Source organism: Aspergillus piperis, assembly GCF_003184755.1.
Source record: "Aspergillus piperis CBS 112811 unplaced genomic scaffold BO85scaffold_7, whole genome shotgun sequence".
Classification (NCBI taxonomy): Eukaryota; Fungi; Ascomycota; class Eurotiomycetes; order Eurotiales; family Aspergillaceae; genus Aspergillus; species Aspergillus piperis.
Genome location: NW_020291597.1, coordinates 1,163,468 through 1,182,030, shown reverse-complemented (window position 1 = coordinate 1,182,030; position 18,563 = coordinate 1,163,468). Strand labels below are relative to the sequence as shown.

Sequence of the window (18,563 nt, the reverse complement as noted above, 5' to 3'; positions counted from 1 at the left end):
CACAACCAAAATTGTAGATAATCCCTAGACATCCACCGGGAGAATCCGCTGCAGCCATCTCATAACGCTCGCAACAGCATCGCTTGTTTCTCCCAGTACGTGTTTTGACAATTCCGCAAATTGCTCGGGGACTCCCTGCTCTGAGCGGATTCCTGCAGCTGCCGGACCACCGAGCGTCTCCTTACTTAGCATCTGCATTAGATAGCCAGACCCACGTATGAGCAAGCGGCTGAGAATGTCACCGTCAATATGCATTTGAGATGGCTGAGGGTCCATCAGCCCGACTGGATTGCGCTGTCTTCTCCTCTTGGGAATGAATGGGCAAATCATAGGATCACGGATGCATAAGTCCTGCAGCAAGCGTAGAAGGCGCCACTCCTTCTCACCAATAGTCAAGAAACGATAAACTGTGCCATTCATCGCAGTACCATAGAATACCTGAGAGGTAGTGGAAAGGGGTGACTTATCAGAGCCAGAACTGAGCCTCATCACCGACGAGGGGAGGTGTGCTTCACACAGAGCTGTGGGTAGCATCTTGTTGGTCTCCGTCACACCATTCTCTGTCAAAAGGCTCACCCGCCCACCTCTGCTGGAGCATAGAATGAGGTTCAGCTTTCCACCAATATAAACATGAGCGAGACCATCATGCTTTTGACGATCATAAGCATGGAGCGTTAGTTTGTCTTCTGTGGCCTTGAGCACCATAAGTGACTCCCTCGACGTGGTCATGTAGAGGTACGGCTCCCTGGCGGTAATGAGGACCGCCGGAGACAGGACGGAGTATCTAGCCGCTCGGACCCATCGAGTCTGCGAGAATTTTGGCTCCAGTGGCACGATTTCATGACCCGTCGATACCATTAAGGTGAACGCACCGTATGGTGCAATTGCGAAAACCGGACCCTCAAACTTGTGAATATATTTGACAGAGCATTCAATCCGCGACGGTTTCAATGGATCGCGGTATGCTTGTAAGAATATGACTCGGCCACGCTCTTGCTGATTTTTGCGAGAAGTGCCTATGACAATGAAGTGATATTCTTCATCACCTTTCCTGGGCGTCCACTCCAGTATGCAGCTGATCTTCTCTCCTGCTGCACCTTGAGGTCGCCACGGCCGGGGATCGTCATCCAAAGGATTTTCGAGGGAATCGATAAGCGAGTGTTGCATGTCAGGGTCGACAAACTCGATGAAGGGCCGCGTGTAGCGCTTGATGGGGTCTGCGTCTGTGTCGTATTCTGTCTGGGAATAAACCACTATTAAGCTTTTGAGATATCGTGAATAAGCTAGTCTGCTAGCGCTACCGGGCAAGTCGATCCTCCTTGGAACAGTCTTCGTCCCTTGCTCCAAGGTACATATCATGAGCTGTCCGTCGGCGACGCAGAAAAGCGTGTTGGAAAGTCCATCCATGTCTTGACTCCCAGAACTCGAAATAGAAAAGCTATGTATGCTTTTTGGGTGGTATGCAGGCTAAAGGGTGTTAGTATTGATGGTTGAATTGACGAGCTCATGATACTCACATTATTCTGGTCGGTGACCCATATCCTCTGAAGAGAGTAATCGGCTAGTCCGCTGTTGCAAGATGCTTGCCAGAACCCTTGTCCACAGGTCAATAATGCAAACTCCCCCTTTCCCTGCACTTTCACCGATGTATGGCCTAGCTGTTGCGGCGTTACCTGGGTTAATGCTGCATATCAATGTGATCAGCATAGGGAGCACGAATGTGTGTGACAGATCAGTCCTCACCAATGGGGGCGTCAGGGTTCTCCCTGTCAAGCAATAGCCCGAATGGAACCAGGATACCGCTTCGCAAACCGCATAGAATAGTGCACATTCTCGGTGAAACCTTATCGGCCTTCCTAATGACAGCAATACTATCAATGGCTCTCGATATGTCGTTCTCAATCCCGACGTTGACAGTGGCTTCCAGTAAGAAAGAGATGCTTTCGGAGATGCGATACACCAAGACCCTTCCGTTGCTCGTGCCTAGAAACAGAAATAGGGACGAGTCAAGATTCTCCACGGTCATACAAACCGGCTCATGTTGCATTAACGAGGGTGGAGCTAGATCAAGCAACTGATGCTGGCCATCTGACGTGAGTTTCTTCACGTGAAGGTGTGCTTCATCTTGTGTCCTAACAACGGCAGCGATGAGTGAGGCCGGCCCATCAACCGCAGCCACCGCAATAGTTTGGCCAGGATCGACCTCAAAGCGATAGCCCGGCATCTCTGGGGTTGTGCCAACGCAAATTGTCTTGTCTGTCACTTGTAAGATAGCTCCCAATACAGTGCATCCTGCTGCCAAGGTCTGTGTGCTAGAGTCAAGCCCGGACTCTGCCTCATCAATAGCACAAAGTTCTTCCCCAAAATCGGCAGGCAAGTACAATAAAAGTGAGGACATAGGGTCAGATGTTAGGACAAAAACACCTCCGGTCGTGCCGTCTGGCATGGTCCATATATCTCTGGTTCCAGACAACTCCTCCAGCGCAACAATGAGCCCGATTTGTGCTTCAACTCCGTGCCGCAGCTCAACTACTGCACCTCGTGAGAACGAAGAAGCAGAGCAAACAAAAAGGCGATCGGTTGCAATATCCGAGGGCACCGTGTCCTCACTTTTCACAACAACGGAGTCGGTGACAGGGGTCCAGTTCATAAACTTCTGGACACACCGCGGGTGGTCACGAGCTTTCTGGACAAAAAGCCCGCCATCACCTGTGGTGCCCGCTGCAAGGAGTAGGTCACCACCTTCGTAGCCAATATCCAGAATATCAAATGCTGCATCAACGTCACAGCACAGCTGGCCTAAATGTGCCTGATTCTCGAGCTCGCCGTCAGTGCCAATTCCCAAGTACGTTATTTCACCGTCTTCGCGACAGAGGTAAATGTCATCATGTTTCTGATTGTATAGCCAATTGCGCAACGGCCTCGCCCATCTGGTCCAGAGAGGGGACTTTTGGGATTCTTTCTCATAGACAGGGAGCGGGTATCTGCTGGGGAGTCTCTGAGGGTCAAGCTTATTTTGGTATACCGTTATCGATGTCGTCGTGACGAGCATGAATGAAGAAGTCTTAGTCAAGGGAATCAACATAGTAGGAAGCCTATCCTCCAGCGGCAATACTTTTTTGGTCACCCGTGGGGTAGCCTGGCGTAAAGACTCGTTCGCGTCCCATTCGTAACAAACAGCTTGTGTCAACTGATCTTGAGCAATCAACAGTAGTAAAGTGATCTTGTCCCCGTCTTCAGATTTGGGATACAGAAATTCCATGGCAATTATATCGCCGTCAACGCGGAAGAAGCGCTCCTACATAAGTGACACACAAGTTAGTCGCATTTCAGTATCTAGAAGTAACCAGAACATACCTCTGCTATAGGGTCAAGTCTGTTTTGGGTCATCTGTGCTTGAATTACCGGCGGCCGCTTCAAGACGAAGATCCCAAAATAGTCACTTGAAGCACTAACTGCTACCGCACGAGACCTGCAACAATTCTCAGCCTATGATCATCATGGAAAGGTTTCTTAAGAGGCATACCTTGGCTCCACGGCAATATTCCGGCCGAATCGTTCAAAAGCACTGACATCGTTCGGCAGCGGCCGACGATGGTAGACAAATTGGCCACTCGCGTTCGAAAAGTACAAGAATACTAGCTCTTTCGAAGCAAGGCTAAGAACCAAAATTTGTGGAGGAAGATCCTGGCGCAAGTCTGAGCTCGCGCGCAGTGTCGAATTGCTCGCTGCGAGCTTCATCTCCTCTTCCCAAGGCAATTCGGTGCTGACATTAATGACTTTTGCTGCCATGATACACGAGTCAAAGTCATTTTTGGTAGTGACCTCCTCCAGATGAACCCCAGATACTGCTTCTTTGATTTGCAAATGTCGCTCACCCACGAAGACGACATCGTTTTGGTCTTTGCTTCTGAGATGCGCAGGGAGAATCCATTGAATGATAGGACTTGATACTAGAGTATGCGACAATAGTCCAACTTTTGTCTGGGATGCAGAATGTATGCTTTCTGTCTCGATTTCCATCGAATCCCCACCTCCACCTGCAACGGTCGCTGAATTGTTTGCGGCTAATCCTGCACCGCTTCCTGATGTAGCCATGATAGCTTCTCTGATTGACCGTGGAGAAAGAGGGCCCTAAAATCAAAGAAAGTGGTTCCCTTGCCAAACGAAAGGATGGCCAGAGGACACAAAATGAGTAGAAAGAGAGACGCGGAAAGAAAAAAGGAAAACGAAACGAAAGAGTAGAATAGCTGACCAACGGTGTCCGCAGCTGCTTTTCGACGGATACCGAGTCCTACTTCCGTGGAGCTGAAAAATTAGAGAAGAATGGGAGGGAAGGTCTCTCAAAGCTATAGCTCATGAATTCTCATGCTTGATGTAATATGAGAAAGCAATTTCATGTCAGGAAATTGCTGAGACACGAGAGGCGAAGTGAACACAGAGCGCAGTGCTACCATGCGAGAACAGATCAAAGAGAAATACCCTCGGTAGATTTAGCCACCGCTATGCAAAACAGAAACCTAGTTGGAGCATTAGCAAATTATAATTTGTGGAAGACTTGTCACAGGCAAATGATTTGGGACATACACTCCAGTGATTTCTTATGAAAACGCTTGCGGTGGTGCTAGCGATAAGTACTGAGATGGTTTCTCAAATTACCCAAACACCATATGGTTGTCCAGAAGCTTGTGTCTGACGACAAAACGCGTTCATGGGACATAGACAGCGGGGAAGTAGTATGTCGAATTAAACACGATGGCCAGCAGTGGAACCCAAGCGGTTCGCGGGAAGGTCAATTGAATATGTTTGGTTTTAGTATGATGCCATCGGCCCACTATAAATTTGCAGCATTGTCTGCAGCTATCTTTGTGAGCCAGCAGAATTAATTTCGAATAAGACAGTTTTAGTTGCCTGCGAATTAATCAACAGTGACCCGGGGACTCGTGAGGACCTCAGCCAGCCATGTAGGAAGTCTGGAGGGGCAGTGGATCGACCATCAAAGCCTCGCCTGCTCGTTCGGGCGGTCGGCGATACAGATCCAACCAAGCAAATCACAGATCACGGGACACAGACCCGATGTGTGGCCTGAGGCGGCCACGCGTCCGTTTTGGGTTTGGCCATGGCCGCAATCACCTCCGGCTTTGCATATCGCCTATGCTATCCCATAGATATATGGTTGCCTACATTGCGGACCTGTCGGTGAATCTGGAGAAGCCAGGGTTGGACTGGATCCCACATCTGGATTTTGAGATCCCCAAACGCAAGCTCTGATCTGGCGAGAGGCCCGTTCATCCGTTGCATCCAAGTATAGACCACTCATTGTTAACGCTATACATCGGGGTACAAATAAAATTTATATCGTCGAATTGTTTCATTTGGAGACCAAAATTGGGAATACGCAGGTTTACACAAACAATTTCTTTGGAGTATACTGCGCGCCTCAACGATGGACCAGCCATCTGAGAATAACGAACCAGAGCACATCACGGAGACAAATCTGGAAACAGAGCAGAAGACCGCCGCCGAGGCAGAGGCCCTAGAGTCAGAGAAACTCAAGAATGCGGAGCTCGAAAATCTCAGAGCCGAAAAAGAAACGGCAATCCGCCAAGCATGCGACTTGCGTGATATTGATGCATTAGTCTCATACGCTATCTCAGAAGGTGGCTTCCTCAATGATGATGTCCGGCGAACAGCCTGTGAGCGCTACCTAATACCAGTTATATACATTATCTGACGCCCGATAAGGGCCTATTCTTCTACAGTGTGATCGACGAGGACCCAATTTCGATTTCACGGGATGGGAACATCTACCTGCACATATTGACGAAGAACAAGTTCAGCTTGATGTGAACAGGTCATTTGTCTACTACCCTGAATGTAAGTCATTCATTTAGTTGTTTTGGCGATTGGTGATGTCTAACTTGACTAGGCTCTGACCAGGAGCTCTCTATCAAGAAGGATGAGCTCTCCAAATTGATCAAGCAAGTCCTGCGGTGCTTTCCCATGCTCTGCTACTTTCAGGGCTATCATGATATCGTTCAAGTCCTACTATTAGTGCTCGGTGGACAAAATAGCGCTGCTGCCGTGGCACAAATATCTCTTCTTCGGATAAGAGATTACATGTTGCCGTCCCTTTCGCCAGCGCTGAAACATCTAGAGCTGATTCCTGCGATCATTGAAAAGGCTGACCCTGCATTACGGCGTCACCTCGCCGAAATCAAACCATTCTTTGCACTCGCCGCAACTTTGACGATGTACTCTCACGAAATCCAAGAATATAGCGACATTGCACGCCTTTTCGATTTCCTGCTGGCCCAGGAACCAGTAGTCTCCATATACCTCTTTGCGGCAATTATTCTCTCCCGCAAGAAAGAATTGCTTGAATTCTCAGTCGATGAAACCGATATGCTGCATTTTACCCTGTCCAAGCTCCCAAACCCCTTGGATCTTGAGGGTTTGATATCCCTCGCGATGCAGCTTTTCGAAGCTCACCCGCCGGAAAGTCTACCATTTGGAGCCTGGAAGCGCATTCCAAAGTGCAGTGTGCTGAAATCTTCAAGGGATCTCGTCAGGATCCAAGGGCCCGATGAAACAGTCGACCTCTTCGCGAAACAAGTACGGCATCTACGTTGGGAGGAGCGGAAGGAGAAGACCGTTGCTTTCCTGTGGAATCACAGACGGACAATCGGCTCTGTGGCTGTGACAATGTTCATTGGTGCTATGTCGTTCTGGATCAAGAAGAGGGGATTTGACAATACGATATGGGCGTATGTCAGTAGGTTCCATGGGGCTCTGCAGGCCCGGGGCTATCTTTAATTCTTATGTGACCCTTGGGAAAGACAAGAAGGCACCGGTTCAAAAATTAAAGGCTTGGGCTTTTGTGTATAAAATATTGAAGACAGGTTAAAAACATGCTAATAAGGAGAAAGTTAAGTTTTACGAGACAAAGAACAGCCTTAGCACACAGAATAGACAGTAGAGGCGGACGCACAAAATGCGAAACACAGCCCGCGTCAGCCCGTGTTGAATAGATGGACAGTCTCCACATAGTGGCTAGTGCGTGGCTTTCCCGGCAGCCGCTGAGGTGTACTCTTGCATTCCCGCATCTCCCAGGAACCGAGAGCTCAACAACCACCCTTTAAACCGACCGTGAGCTGCCCCAGATGGCGAACCAGGGCTATGATGTGGTAGTGGACGTTGACGCCGAGGTAAGACTTCCATAACAGTTCGCATCTCTGATCGCAGTATACTAACATCAATTTCCAGGGCGATCTCGGCCATACCGACCTCCAAGAAGACCTCGAATTCCACCGTTCCAGTAAGCTAGCTGGCCTTGAGCACAACCACCACCTCATCCCAACGCACACCTACTTACCTCCCCTTCTCAGACTTCGAAAACGACCAACGCAACGCCAAAGCCCAACAAGACTCTGCCCCCTTCCTCGGCGGCGGTTCATCGCGCGGCCGTGACCGATCCCCCGGCGGCACCCCCTCCAAGCTCAACTGGTGGTCAATCCACTACTACTCGCAATTCTTCGATGTAGACACGAACGAAGTCCTCCGCCGCTGCGTCGCGGCCATCTACCCGCGCAGCAACTTCCTCGACGTCCTGGAAGGAAACCCGGACCTCTACGGACCCTTCTGGATCGCAACCACCGTCGTCGTCATCCTCTTCCTAACCGGTACCATCTCGCAATGGCTCTCCAACAATGACGACGAGCACTTCGAATACGATTTCACTTTGCTATCCGGCGCCGCAGGCTTGGTTTACGGATACACGGGCATCATCCCCATTGCGCTGTGGGGTGCGTTGAAGTGGTTCGGCAGCTCCAGCGCGGACTTGGTTGAGTCGTGGGCGCTCTATGGATACTCGAACCTGATTTGGATTGCGGTCGCACTGGTTAGCTGGAGTCCTTTGACGGCGCTGAACTGGGCTCTGGTGGGTGTTGGCTTCGGGTGGACGGTCTTCTTCCTCCTGCGCAATCTGTACCCGGTTCTTAGTGCTACGGATGCGAAGGCTAGCAAGATCTTGCTGATTCTGGTCATTGTCCTGCATGCTGGGTTTGCGTTGGCGATTAAGATCTTGTTCTTTGCGTAAGTGGTTCCCTGGCCCCTACTCTGGTGTGCTATTCTACTGTGAGGGATTGTGACTAATATTGGCTTATGTGCAGACATGGAAGTCCCGTTTCGAAGAACAAGGACCACGATGACGACGATGACCACGACGACAAGCGACGGATGTTTGGTGGCTGGTAGAAAAGGTGCTAGATGTCGGTGTTGGTATCAGTGTGGTTCCCTTCGGTTGTTATACTGTTCAGTTGCTGTCTTTCTCCCACAGGGGACCATGACATTTGCTCCGGCAGCATTATGTCATGTCATATCATGTGTCGACTTGCTGGTTTATGTTCTCAAGTGTTGTTATTTCTGATATCGTTCCCGCTGTTTTGTCTGTTGAACGTTTCCCTTTCCACCAAGCCGTGCTGCATGTGTGTATGTGTATCTACTAAGAATGCGACGAGAGCTTTTTTTGAATTTTACAGGTTGTGCTTTGATTGCAACTTCTTCCCGAGGAGTCAACTATAGACATTTGACTTCGGCTATAAGTAATGATTCATCATTCCAACGCCATGTAGAAAATCTCCCACGTTGCAATCGTATCGTAACCCCAGCAGCACTTTTCCCCAGCAACGCAGAAAAACCGTAATAAGATAATCGTCTATTTGAGCTTCTTCTTGGGGCGGAGCTGGTTGGTGTGACCACACTTCTTCTTGCGGCAGTTGGTGGCACGGGGGGGAAGGCGGGCCTAATCGGGTTATTAATGTTAGTGGGGGGATTTTTCGCTAGCCGGGACTCAAGAGAGGGGCGGGATCGAGACGAGGGGTAAGGAAGTAGTATGGATGAATGAATGGATGGACGTACGTAGCACTTGCGGCAGATGGACTTCTCGCAGTTGTACTTGGAGGCAAGAGCCTTAAGGGAGGGCTCGATGATACCACCACGCAGACGGAGGACCAGGTGAAGGGTGGACTCCTATAGTCGAGAAGATAACCCGTCAGTCAAACTATATCCCAGTGGATTGATGTCGCGTCGGATGCCGATAGTCGTGAAACGTCCATGAATGCGACCGTGCCGATGGAACTATTCCCCCCCTCCTCAAAACCTAGTTGCGTGTTGTGGCGCCCCAACCGACCCGAATCGCATCATGTTCGTAACCGACTATCCGAGCAGACGATATCGACGTATAAGATATTTCGCGGAACCGGTTCATTTCATACCTTCTGGATGTTGTAGTCGCTCAGGGTGCGGCCATCCTCAAGCTGCTTACCAGCGAAGATAAGACGCTGCTGATCCGGGGGGATACCCTCCTTGTCCTGGATCTTGGTCTTGACGTTGTCGATGGTGTCGCTCGACTCGACGTCGAGGGTAATGGTCTTACCCGTGAGGGTCTTGACGAAACTATTGATCGGGAAGAAGCCTGGGTCAGTTTCCTTGTTTCATTTCTCGATGATATATTCGTGCCATCTTTCGGATTTCGGGCTGGGATTCGACGGGTGGTTGCCAGGGAATTTTGGAATGACCTACATCTGCACTGCAGAGACGCGGAAAAAACGACATATTAGCTTGCGACTTCAGAGAACACGCATTTCGCATTCACGAACGAAAAGGGTATACGTACTGGCTGCGGTTTTCGTTGTTGCTGGCTGACGATCGGCTGACAAGGTCGGTCGGATGAGGCGATGTCAATTTCACGATTTCTCGCTTAGCAAAGGTGGAACGGACCGCACGTGATCAGGGTTTAGGGCAGTCCGGCCGCGTTCGGGGCCTCTCCGCAGTCTCCATAATTAGTCCGTAGACTACTACTACTTTTACATCATCCATTTAGCATCATCCATACGTTGGAGGCTTCCCGTGGTCCGTGGTCCGCGGTCCGCGTTTGGTTGTGCTTTTATGATGCTCGACCCGACATTAGTGTTCAATGATGCAAATCAGCCTTCCTTCAATTAATTTTAATTTGCAGGGAAAATACAACCTCAAGGACTAACAGTATAGGAAGTTTCTATTTTTGATACTTATATACTACTTCAAAGACGGGACTCAATTGGCTCAGTTTCCTAGTATATACGATCGCCAAGCTCAACTTAAGTCACCATCCTCCAGCTCAGACATGCTCTCTTCATCATTGTCTGGATCCGCACTGGAGTCCCGAGTGAATTCCATGCCCATCGATCCAAAGTATTCAACCCGCCGCTGCTCTTCAAGCCACCGGTTGATTTTATTTTCTGCTTGTGATACAGCCCTAATCAATGTAGATAGGGAAACACCGGCTACCTTGGCAGCTGTCTCGTAGAATGACCTCGCAGTATCCGGAAGATCAGATTCGGTTCGATACCGCGTGTAGGAGCATCCCGGCCGTGGAGTGTCCAGGTCATTATCTGCAATGACCTGTCTTGCTCTTAATTGGCCGGTGGACGCCTTGTTCAATTCATCAAGAGCTTCCTCATCTGTTATGTCTGGAGTAGGAGCTGTGGTCTGGCTTTCTCCAGCACTTGGACCAGTCGGAAAGAGATCTGCGAGGGGATTTGATACTGGAACATTGTTCAGCACCGAGAAGGGGAAAATGTGGCATAATTCATACCTTTACTTGGATCGAGCCAGCTATTCTCGTACCAGTTCATATACTCGTCGAGCTGGGATGGCGTCATGCCGAAGACGTCTCTCTCAGTCACCAATATCTCCTTTCCCTTGCCAAGCTGACCCGCAGGCGTCTCTCGATTGTCATAATGCCTCTGTATTTGTGACCAAAGATTCCAGTCGATCACTTGCACTGTGGGCTCTTCAACAGTCGTGGGATATCTTTCAACATCGTCAAACGGGAACAGAAGTTTGGTAGTGATGACAACCAGAGCGACTAGTTGCAGCTCGGGCAGTTGGAGTGGCCTTCTCCTTCCAGATATGCTTGTAGGGTATTCAAAGTCGAACCCTAGAAGATGCTGCAACTTCTTTGCGGCCGGGTGAATGTCCACTGCAAGTAGGTTAACGAATAGGAATGATTGAAGACGGGGGCGTCGCATACGAGGAAGCGCAAGTCTCTTGACATATTTATATAACAAGACCGGCCAGTTCAAAGATGGAAATTGCATGCTGAATTTGTTATGATAAAGCAGCAGAAGGTCTGAGACAGCCCCATGAAGGTGCTCGGCTTGGAGTAGCCTCTATCATATAGTCAGACACGACCATCAATTCCTCCTGACATATCATAGGCACTCACCGTGGTCTCAAGTATCGAAATGAACTCTTGTGGCAGTTTATCCCTCATCTCTCGAGGGATAACCTTCACAATCCTGATAAAAGGAACATCACCACGCATTACCATTCTAAACATTCACTTAGCCCTTGCAAGATCCACAGTGGTTTATAATTGACTACTCACTGATAGAAATCCCCAACACCCACTGGAAGCCTCATTAACAGGGCGCCTAGATAGCACAAAGCAATGCTATCAATAAGGCGAGGCCATGTAGCCTGCCTTCCTCTGAACCTGGTGTCGTCGGATCCATCAAGCCCCGAGGTTACCTGCGAGCTGAAGAACTCAGGCTCCTCATCCTGTTCTGAAGGATCATTAATCTTTTCGGCGTACGTCTCCAATCGGAGCGCCCAAAGATCGCGAACGACAGACTATGCGTGCATCAGTAAACCGTTCATTAGTGGTTTCCCCAAGGGGGCTGTGTCATGCATACCTCCAACTCGGACGGAAAGCCGCGGTGATGGACCAGCGCGTGACATTGCTTCCAGAGGATCAATTGGTAGACTTGCAGAAATAGACTATAAGCCTGGCGTCCCCGGTATGCTGCCCGATATTAGCCGATGTGGAGAGCGCGTCACCCCCAAGCCATGATGGTAGTATGATGGTGGTGGTTGTAGTTATGGTAGGTTGGAGGCTCTCTTACTCTTTTGAGACTTCTCCGCTGCAGCCTTCTTTACGCGACTTGTCCGGCCTTGAGTGTTAAAGTCTTCGGGATCCTCTTCGACTTGACGTCCCTACGCGACAAATGGAGAATGAGTGGGCTGATCGGTCGCGTGCGTAGAATGAGTGAGGGGCGGGAGAGAGGGGGAAGATCAGACCTCTTGTTGATGACCCCGCCTGCAGAACCAGAGGCCATTATCCAGATAATACCGTCGTTCACGGCACCCTTCCTGCCCGCAAACCCCTCGGGTGATGTACTCCATCCAGGGCAGCGCTCTTCATTCTTCCTTGTCCAAAGGTTGTGGAGGAACAGAAGGCCTGGGTCTTCCGGAGCGGGTCAGCGCAGCTACCAGAGATTTGTTACCAGTCAGATTTTTCTACCGTTGATGCAGGACCCCGAAAAAGTAATATCCGCATGCGCCTTATCGCCCACTGCGTAGCCTTTAATTCTTGCGATAAGGTTGGTACTTCATTGTTCCTGTAGGTTTTATGCACGCGTGTCTCAGAATATTGGATCTACACTGGTACGCTGCTTATCGTGTCTACGAATGACATTGGGACATGACATGTTGGGAGAAAGGTAGTTAATTTTTTATTCGTCAAACTATCGTGAAAGTGCTGAACTCAAGAACTGTTTCTCTGACAAGGCAGGATTTATGCTGCCAAATTAACGTGACCATCATGGCCAGCTCAGCGTATACCCAAGGCTAAACAGACGGATATAAGAGTACGTGGCGCCGCAGCTGCCCAAAAGGCCGTATCATCCACCTGACCAAGGGCAAAGCCGAGCGAGGCTCTTAAAATACACCATGGATGACAGAGCAGTTAACGGTCCATAGACACAATAATTTAGTTGCCCTTGGGAGCCTCCTTGACATCCATGCAGACCTGCTCGCCCATGGAGGACAGGATGGTGACGTCTGGAAAGGAGATTCGTCAGTAATCATGCCAACAGCCACTTATCCAAGATAAACGGGTGTTACTCACTGCAGTCCTTCTCCTCATCGTGGAACATGCGGCGGATACGGTCGCCAACCTCACCCTCGGGAACCTTGACGTCGTCCTTGGTGTTACCGGCCTCGTCCATCAGGGAAAGGAAGTCGTCGTCAGTAACGTCAAGCTATAACCGTGTTAGCGTGTCAAGTTCATCAAGACCGTACATGTTCCGAACTACTCACGAGCTGGTATTCCTTGCGGTAGACGTTGGGGACATCCATGTTGTGGGTGGAGGGGGACAGATCCTCAAGCTTCTTCTGGGTGAAGATATCGATGGCAACGATGTGGACCTTGGCGTGACCGTGCTTGCCAGTCTTGGAGGTGGACATCTCAACGATCTTGCAGGGGCGGCCCTTGATGACAACGTGACCGTTCTTGCGCAGAGCAGAGCACTGCATGGGGTAGGTGGCCGAGGCGCCGGCATCGGCGGACTCGAAGGTCTCGTGCTATTGAGTGTGAATATTAGCAAACTAGCCCATGATCAAGATGATAGAGGATGGTCCAAGAGTGTAGCGAAATATGCAATGTCTGCAGGAACGAGGGGGGTTGGGTGGGGGGCAGCGATCGAGATGCGAGGCCCCGAAAACACCCAACCCAACCGAGCAAGCAGGACGAAGATAGGCCGCAACTGAGTAGACCGGGAAGTTCGCAGAAGGAGAGTTAGCACCTACCTCGTCAGCCATGGTGATGGATTTTAGGGGGTATGAGGTAAAAAGTGAAAGGGAGAGGTGAGGAGGATGTTGGAATTGAGGAGGAGATTAGAGGAAAAGGAAGAGAAAAAAGCGAAGGAAGGACGAAGAGGGGGACACAGGCGAAAAGAAATCGACAAATGGACTGCGAAAAAAAGGCACTGGTTGTGGCGGGGTTTTGTGGTCGCTAGTCCCAGTCCGGTCTAGTCTCGGACAAACCACGTCCGCGGTTGCTGTAGTGCGCCGTAGCATCTCGGCCTGCTATTCCACGTATACTCCTAACGACTATAGTAATACTTAGTAGCTATCTACTCTTTATCCTCCCGTCGATAAGTATCAGCCTGGCCTCGGCCTTACCCCCGTCTTCTCGAATGTACGCTGCCGTATAATATCTCCCAGTACCCACCTGTGTTCTGGGAGAACTTCCCTCACCTCTCCACCTCACCCCTCGATGAACCCGGGGAGCTCTCCGCTATCCGCACGCTTCTCCGTGTCGGCCTCCCAAGATGTGGCTAGACCGCATTTCGGGTCATGCGACGCCCTCCGGTCCCCAATTTGATAGTCGCAGCAGCTCTCCCTTGCCTCGAAGGACCTCATCTCGCTTGGCTCCGGCTCAGAACAATCGCCCCGCCTCCAGTCGCCAAGGTTCGGCGTTGTCTCTCTTGTCGACTCCGAACGACTCATCTACTTCCCTCGCTGCGACTGCGCGTGAAAGTTCCTCGCCTAAACCGAGTGCTGCAAGACCCCGCCCATCCGATGTTGCTGATCCGCTCGAGGTTTTGAATGGGATCATTGGAAAACAAGGCAAAACAAGAGACAGCTCTCCAGCGTCCGTCGCGGAAGTGAAACCCTCGGAGCTTGTGGAGGACATTGATTTCCATGGACTCAGCCTGGAGGACTTTATCGCGGAAGAAGAACAACCTAGAAGAGCCTGGCAAAGTGATGTCGGCGCCCAGACCATCCAGCAGTTCGAGAAGGAAAGGGACAAATTTCAGGACCTGCACTCGGCAATCACTGGCTGCGATGACGTCTCCAAGTCAGTTGAAATGTACTTGAATGACTTTCAGAATGAATTGGGAGCTGTATCAGCAGAAATAGAGAGTTTGCAATCTCGTTCGATACAGCTGAATGCGATGCTAGAGAACCGACGGAATGTTGAACAGCTTCTTGGACCTGCTGTGGAGGAAATCAGCTTGTCTCCGAAGACCGTCCGATTAGTGGCGGAGGGACCTATTGATGAGAACTGGGTCAAGGCTCTGAACGAGATCGAGACTCGGACGGCTAGCATCGAAGCCAAGGCCTCAGGCACCAATAGTAGCAAGTCTATCGAAGATGTGCGGCCTTTGCTGGGTGATATCAAGAAGAAGGTACTGCTTCCGGTATAAATTTACTTTACAGATCGACTAACAGACATGCAGGCAGTGGAGCGGATCCGGGACTACCTGGTGTCTCAAATTCGAGCCCTGCGATCTCCGAACATCAATGCACAGATCATCCAGCAGCAGCGACTGGTTAAGTTCAAGGACTTGTACGGCTACATATCACGAGCCCACCCCACTCTCACGGGAGAAATCACCCAGGCCTACATCAATACGATGCGATGGTATTACCTGTCGCATTTCACAAGGTATCACCAAGCACTCGAAAAAATCAAGGTCTATCCGAGCGATCGGAATGAGGTATTAGGAGGGGATCCATCCTCGCATAAAACAGGTGTGTTTGGGCTTGCTGCTCAGTGCATGATTTGACTGATACTGACTGGCACAGGTAATATTGTTCCCGGCGGCCGAGCTGGTTCTGCGGCGCACGACCCCTTCTCTCTCGGCAGGAGAGTCGACATACTTAGGGCAGGTAATCAAATGGCAATATCTTCCTACTTGGCAGAGGAGGACAATGCTTTCCACGGACTCGAAGTCCCTTTCCGAAACTTCAACCTTGCTCTCCTAGATAATGTTTCCGCCGAATACTCGTTCATGACCGAGATGTTCTCCACATTGGGCTTCCAACAGATATCTCGCAAGGCCGTTGAGATCTTCGAACCAGTCTTCACCCTTGGGCAGGCCCTGACCAAGCACCTGATCGAGCAGACTACAGATGCGCTCGGAGTTCTGATCTGCGTGCGATTGAACCAGCAAGCCGCTTTCGAATTGCAGCGGCGCAAGGTACCGGTGGCCGACTCCTATGTCAATGGAACCAACATGCAATTGTGGCCTCGGTTCCAAGTCATCATGGACACGCAGTGCGAGTCATTGAAACGGGTAGCAGCGAACACCGGCCGTAGTGCGGTCTCTGCATTGTCTCTTGCTGGAGGAGACGATCTCAACAAGTCATCCGCACCTCATTTTCTCACTCAGCGTTTTGGACAACTCCTGCACGGCATTTTGGTGCTGAGCAGTGAAGCCGGGGATGACGAGCCAGTAGCCAATAGTCTGGGCCGATTGACCACAGAGTTTGACAATCTTCTAGCAAAGCTTAGCCGGATTGGCGGCGACGCCAAACGGAGGGAGAGGTTTCTTTACAATAATTATTCGCTTGTTCTGGCTATTATTAGTGTAAGTCGACTGATCCGCTGCGGATGCTGATGCTGACGGACGCAGGATACCCATGGCAAACTAGCCACCGAACAGAAACAGGTACGTGCCACATTGTCAATTCAAAGGATCGAACTAACAGCGTGCAGCATTTGGAAGACATGCTCAAGAACGTAGGCAAGCGTGGCTAATCGATCGACATTCGTCAATAGACCCGCTGGGTTGGTTTGAATCTGCCACTGTATATTCCATAGCCTGAGATGGCACGTCCAAACAGTCTACTGTACGATAATATGATCCATAGAAGCGACCACCCCATATAGTTAGAACATAAAGTATTACAATCAGATACCCCTGAATCAGCATACGAAATCCATGTTCCAATCTTCACCAACCAAGTATCGGGCCAGGAACATCCCCGAAGATAACGATAATAGCAGAGCTTATCGGCATCGGCACCGACGCCGACTCCGCCCGTCGTGGGGAACAACCACCACTCAAATGCTCCTCCTCACCCCAACAACCCACCCCCCGTACAATGCAGGCATTGTCTAAATAATCCCACGGAGTCACCCAATTACCATGGCCACCCGTATCCTCCGTTCCATTCCCAATGGTCGCCTTTTCTCGCGGCGTGCCTTCTCCAGCACTGCCGCCTCCAGGGCCGACGTCACACATGCGGTAACCAATCCCTACCAACACCATCCATCTACATTCTTGCAACAACCACAAACAGCAATCTAACACATCACTGTCAAGGTTATAGGCGCAGGGGTCGTCGGACTGGCAGTTGCGCGCCAACTAGCCATGAAAGAGGGCACATCGACAATTCTGCTCGAAAGACATGACGCGCCGGGGACGGAGACGAGTAGTCGCAATTCAGAGGTAAGCGTTCCAGACCCTAATTACAACCAATACAATTATACTCTCAAGAACAAAGCTAAGTAATGATCTCTTAATGATAGGTCATCCACGCAGGCCTCTACTACGGCGCCGACACCCTCAAAACCTCCCTCTGCATCAAAGGCAAAGAGCTCCTGTACGCACTCTGCGCCCAACACAACATCCCACACCGCAACACCAAGAAATGGATTGTCGCCCAAACCCCAGAACAATGGGAAGCCTGTCTGCGCGTGCACGAGCATGCCAAACGCATCGGCGTCCCCACGCGCATCCTAGGCCAGGAAGAAGCGCAGCGGCGCGAACCTGAAGTGCGCGCCCTGGCCGGCATCGTGGAGAGCCCGACAACCGGCATCATCGACAGTCATTCCTTAATGACCTATCTACAAGGAGACTTCGAAGATCGCGGCGGAGACTGCGCGTTCATGACACAGGTGACGGGCATTGAACCCCTCCCTGCTAGTGAGGGCGGCGGATACCGGATCAGCGCTGTGTCAGCGGACGGGAGCGAGACGACCATCACAGCGGAGACAGTGATCAACAGTGCAGGCAATGGGGCCTGTGCGATCAATAACATGGTGATGCCGGCTGAGCGGCATCGAAAAGCTTATTTCGCCAAGGGGACGTATTTCTCTTACTCGGCTTCCACGCCGAAGACCTCGGTGCTGGTGTATCCAACTACGTTGCCGGGAACGGGCGGGCTAGGGACCCATTTGACCCTTGATATGGGCGGCAGGATCCGGTTTGGGCCGGATGTCGAGTGGGTGGAGGATCCGAGTGATTTGAGGCCGAGTCCGGCAAGGTTGCAGCAGGCGTTGCCGGAGATCAGGGCGTATCTGCCTAATGTGGATGTTGAGGCGATTGCTTTGGATTATTGTGGGATCCGGCCTAAGTTGGGGAAGGGAGGGGCGGTGAATACGGGGAAAGGGTTTCAGGATTTTGTGATTCAGGAGGAAGAAGGGTTTCCTGGGTTTGTGAATTTGTTGGGCATTGAAAGTCCTGGATTGACGAGTTGTTTGGCCATTGGGGAGAGGGTGAGGGATATCCTGTATGCTTAGATAGTTACTACTACTTTAATGTATATAGTAGAGGCAGACTTTGGTTGCGTACATACTAGTCGGGAGAATATACATAGTTTGTATATCGAAGTGGAGCATGAATGTGAAACACGCAGACAAAGAATACCACACAAAGTCTAGACAAGCCTACAAGGCGAACTTGGCAGTTCCATCATCGAAACAAAAGACCTCACATAACCAAGGTCGATCAAGTCTTGTTCCGCAGGCTTAGCATGGCTGGAACACCATCAAGGACGACGCGTTGGACTCCACCTCTGATTAAGCTTCTCCATCGGCTACGTCAAGACTTGTGGCAGATTAGATACATACCCTTCAGACATTGCTAGCATATTTTGCACAGTATTCCAAGTAGAAGAAAAAATATTTTTATATCAAGGGAGAAGAGCGTACCTGATATGACAGA

At 50.5% G+C, this 18,563-nt stretch overlaps 6 protein-coding genes across 6 annotated transcripts; 3 read left to right on the top strand and 3 right to left on the bottom strand.

Moving 5' to 3' along the window:
* Nucleotides 1–24: 24 nt before the first annotated feature.
* Nucleotides 25–4,098, bottom strand: thtA (the record flags this gene model as incomplete). Its single annotated transcript, XM_025655968.1, has 5 exons — nt 25–1,467; nt 1,518–1,684; nt 1,744–3,298; nt 3,358–3,472; nt 3,527–4,098. The coding sequence occupies 5 exons, from the start codon at nt 4,096–4,098 to the stop codon at nt 25–27; spliced, it is 3,852 nt and encodes a 1,283-aa protein (XP_025516605.1).
* Nucleotides 4,099–5,161: 1,063 nt separating this feature from the next.
* Nucleotides 5,162–6,957, top strand: BO85DRAFT_419518 (TBC domain-containing protein). The gene is made up of 3 exons (XM_025657863.1): nt 5,162–5,696; nt 5,746–5,877; nt 5,930–6,957. Exons 1-3 carry the CDS (start codon nt 5,447–5,449, stop codon nt 6,814–6,816), a joined length of 1,269 nt encoding a protein of 422 aa, XP_025516604.1. The 5' UTR covers nt 5,162–5,446; the 3' UTR covers nt 6,817–6,957.
* A 155-nt stretch (nt 6,958–7,112) lies between these two features.
* BO85DRAFT_395883 (Yip1 family protein) lies at nt 7,113–8,656 on the top strand. Its single transcript, XM_025656978.1, has 4 exons — nt 7,113–7,208; nt 7,267–7,318; nt 7,389–8,094; nt 8,172–8,656. Exons 1-4 carry the CDS (start codon nt 7,164–7,166, stop codon nt 8,254–8,256), a joined length of 888 nt encoding a protein of 295 aa, XP_025516603.1. The 5' UTR covers nt 7,113–7,163; the 3' UTR covers nt 8,257–8,656.
* A 1,318-nt stretch (nt 8,657–9,974) lies between these two features.
* BO85DRAFT_395879 (TFIIB-type zinc finger domain-containing protein) lies at nt 9,975–12,385 on the bottom strand. The gene is made up of 8 exons (XM_025656977.1): nt 12,124–12,385; nt 11,949–12,039; nt 11,739–11,848; nt 11,432–11,676; nt 11,270–11,375; nt 11,075–11,213; nt 10,637–11,023; nt 9,975–10,586 (listed from the first exon to the last, which is right to left on the bottom strand). Exons 1-8 carry the CDS (start codon nt 12,226–12,228, stop codon nt 10,135–10,137), a joined length of 1,635 nt encoding a protein of 544 aa, XP_025516602.1. The 5' UTR covers nt 12,229–12,385; the 3' UTR covers nt 9,975–10,134.
* A 140-nt stretch (nt 12,386–12,525) lies between these two features.
* On the bottom strand, nt 12,526–13,698 carry BO85DRAFT_448693 (Eukaryotic translation initiation factor eIF-5A). Its single transcript, XM_025659999.1, has 4 exons — nt 13,633–13,698; nt 13,144–13,407; nt 12,953–13,085; nt 12,526–12,885 (listed from the first exon to the last, which is right to left on the bottom strand). Exons 1-4 carry the CDS (start codon nt 13,642–13,644, stop codon nt 12,815–12,817), a joined length of 480 nt encoding a protein of 159 aa, XP_025516601.1. The 5' UTR covers nt 13,645–13,698; the 3' UTR covers nt 12,526–12,814.
* A 258-nt stretch (nt 13,699–13,956) lies between these two features.
* On the top strand, nt 13,957–18,282 carry BO85DRAFT_468298 (putative GARP complex subunit (Sac2)). Its single transcript, XM_025662252.1, has 6 exons — nt 13,957–15,017; nt 15,069–15,363; nt 15,418–16,202; nt 16,248–16,283; nt 16,941–17,066; nt 17,147–18,282. The coding sequence occupies exons 1-6, from the start codon at nt 14,157–14,159 to the stop codon at nt 18,137–18,139; spliced, it is 3,096 nt and encodes a 1,031-aa protein (XP_025516600.1). The 5' UTR covers nt 13,957–14,156; the 3' UTR covers nt 18,140–18,282.
* The last annotated feature ends 281 nt before the right edge of the window (nt 18,283–18,563 follow it).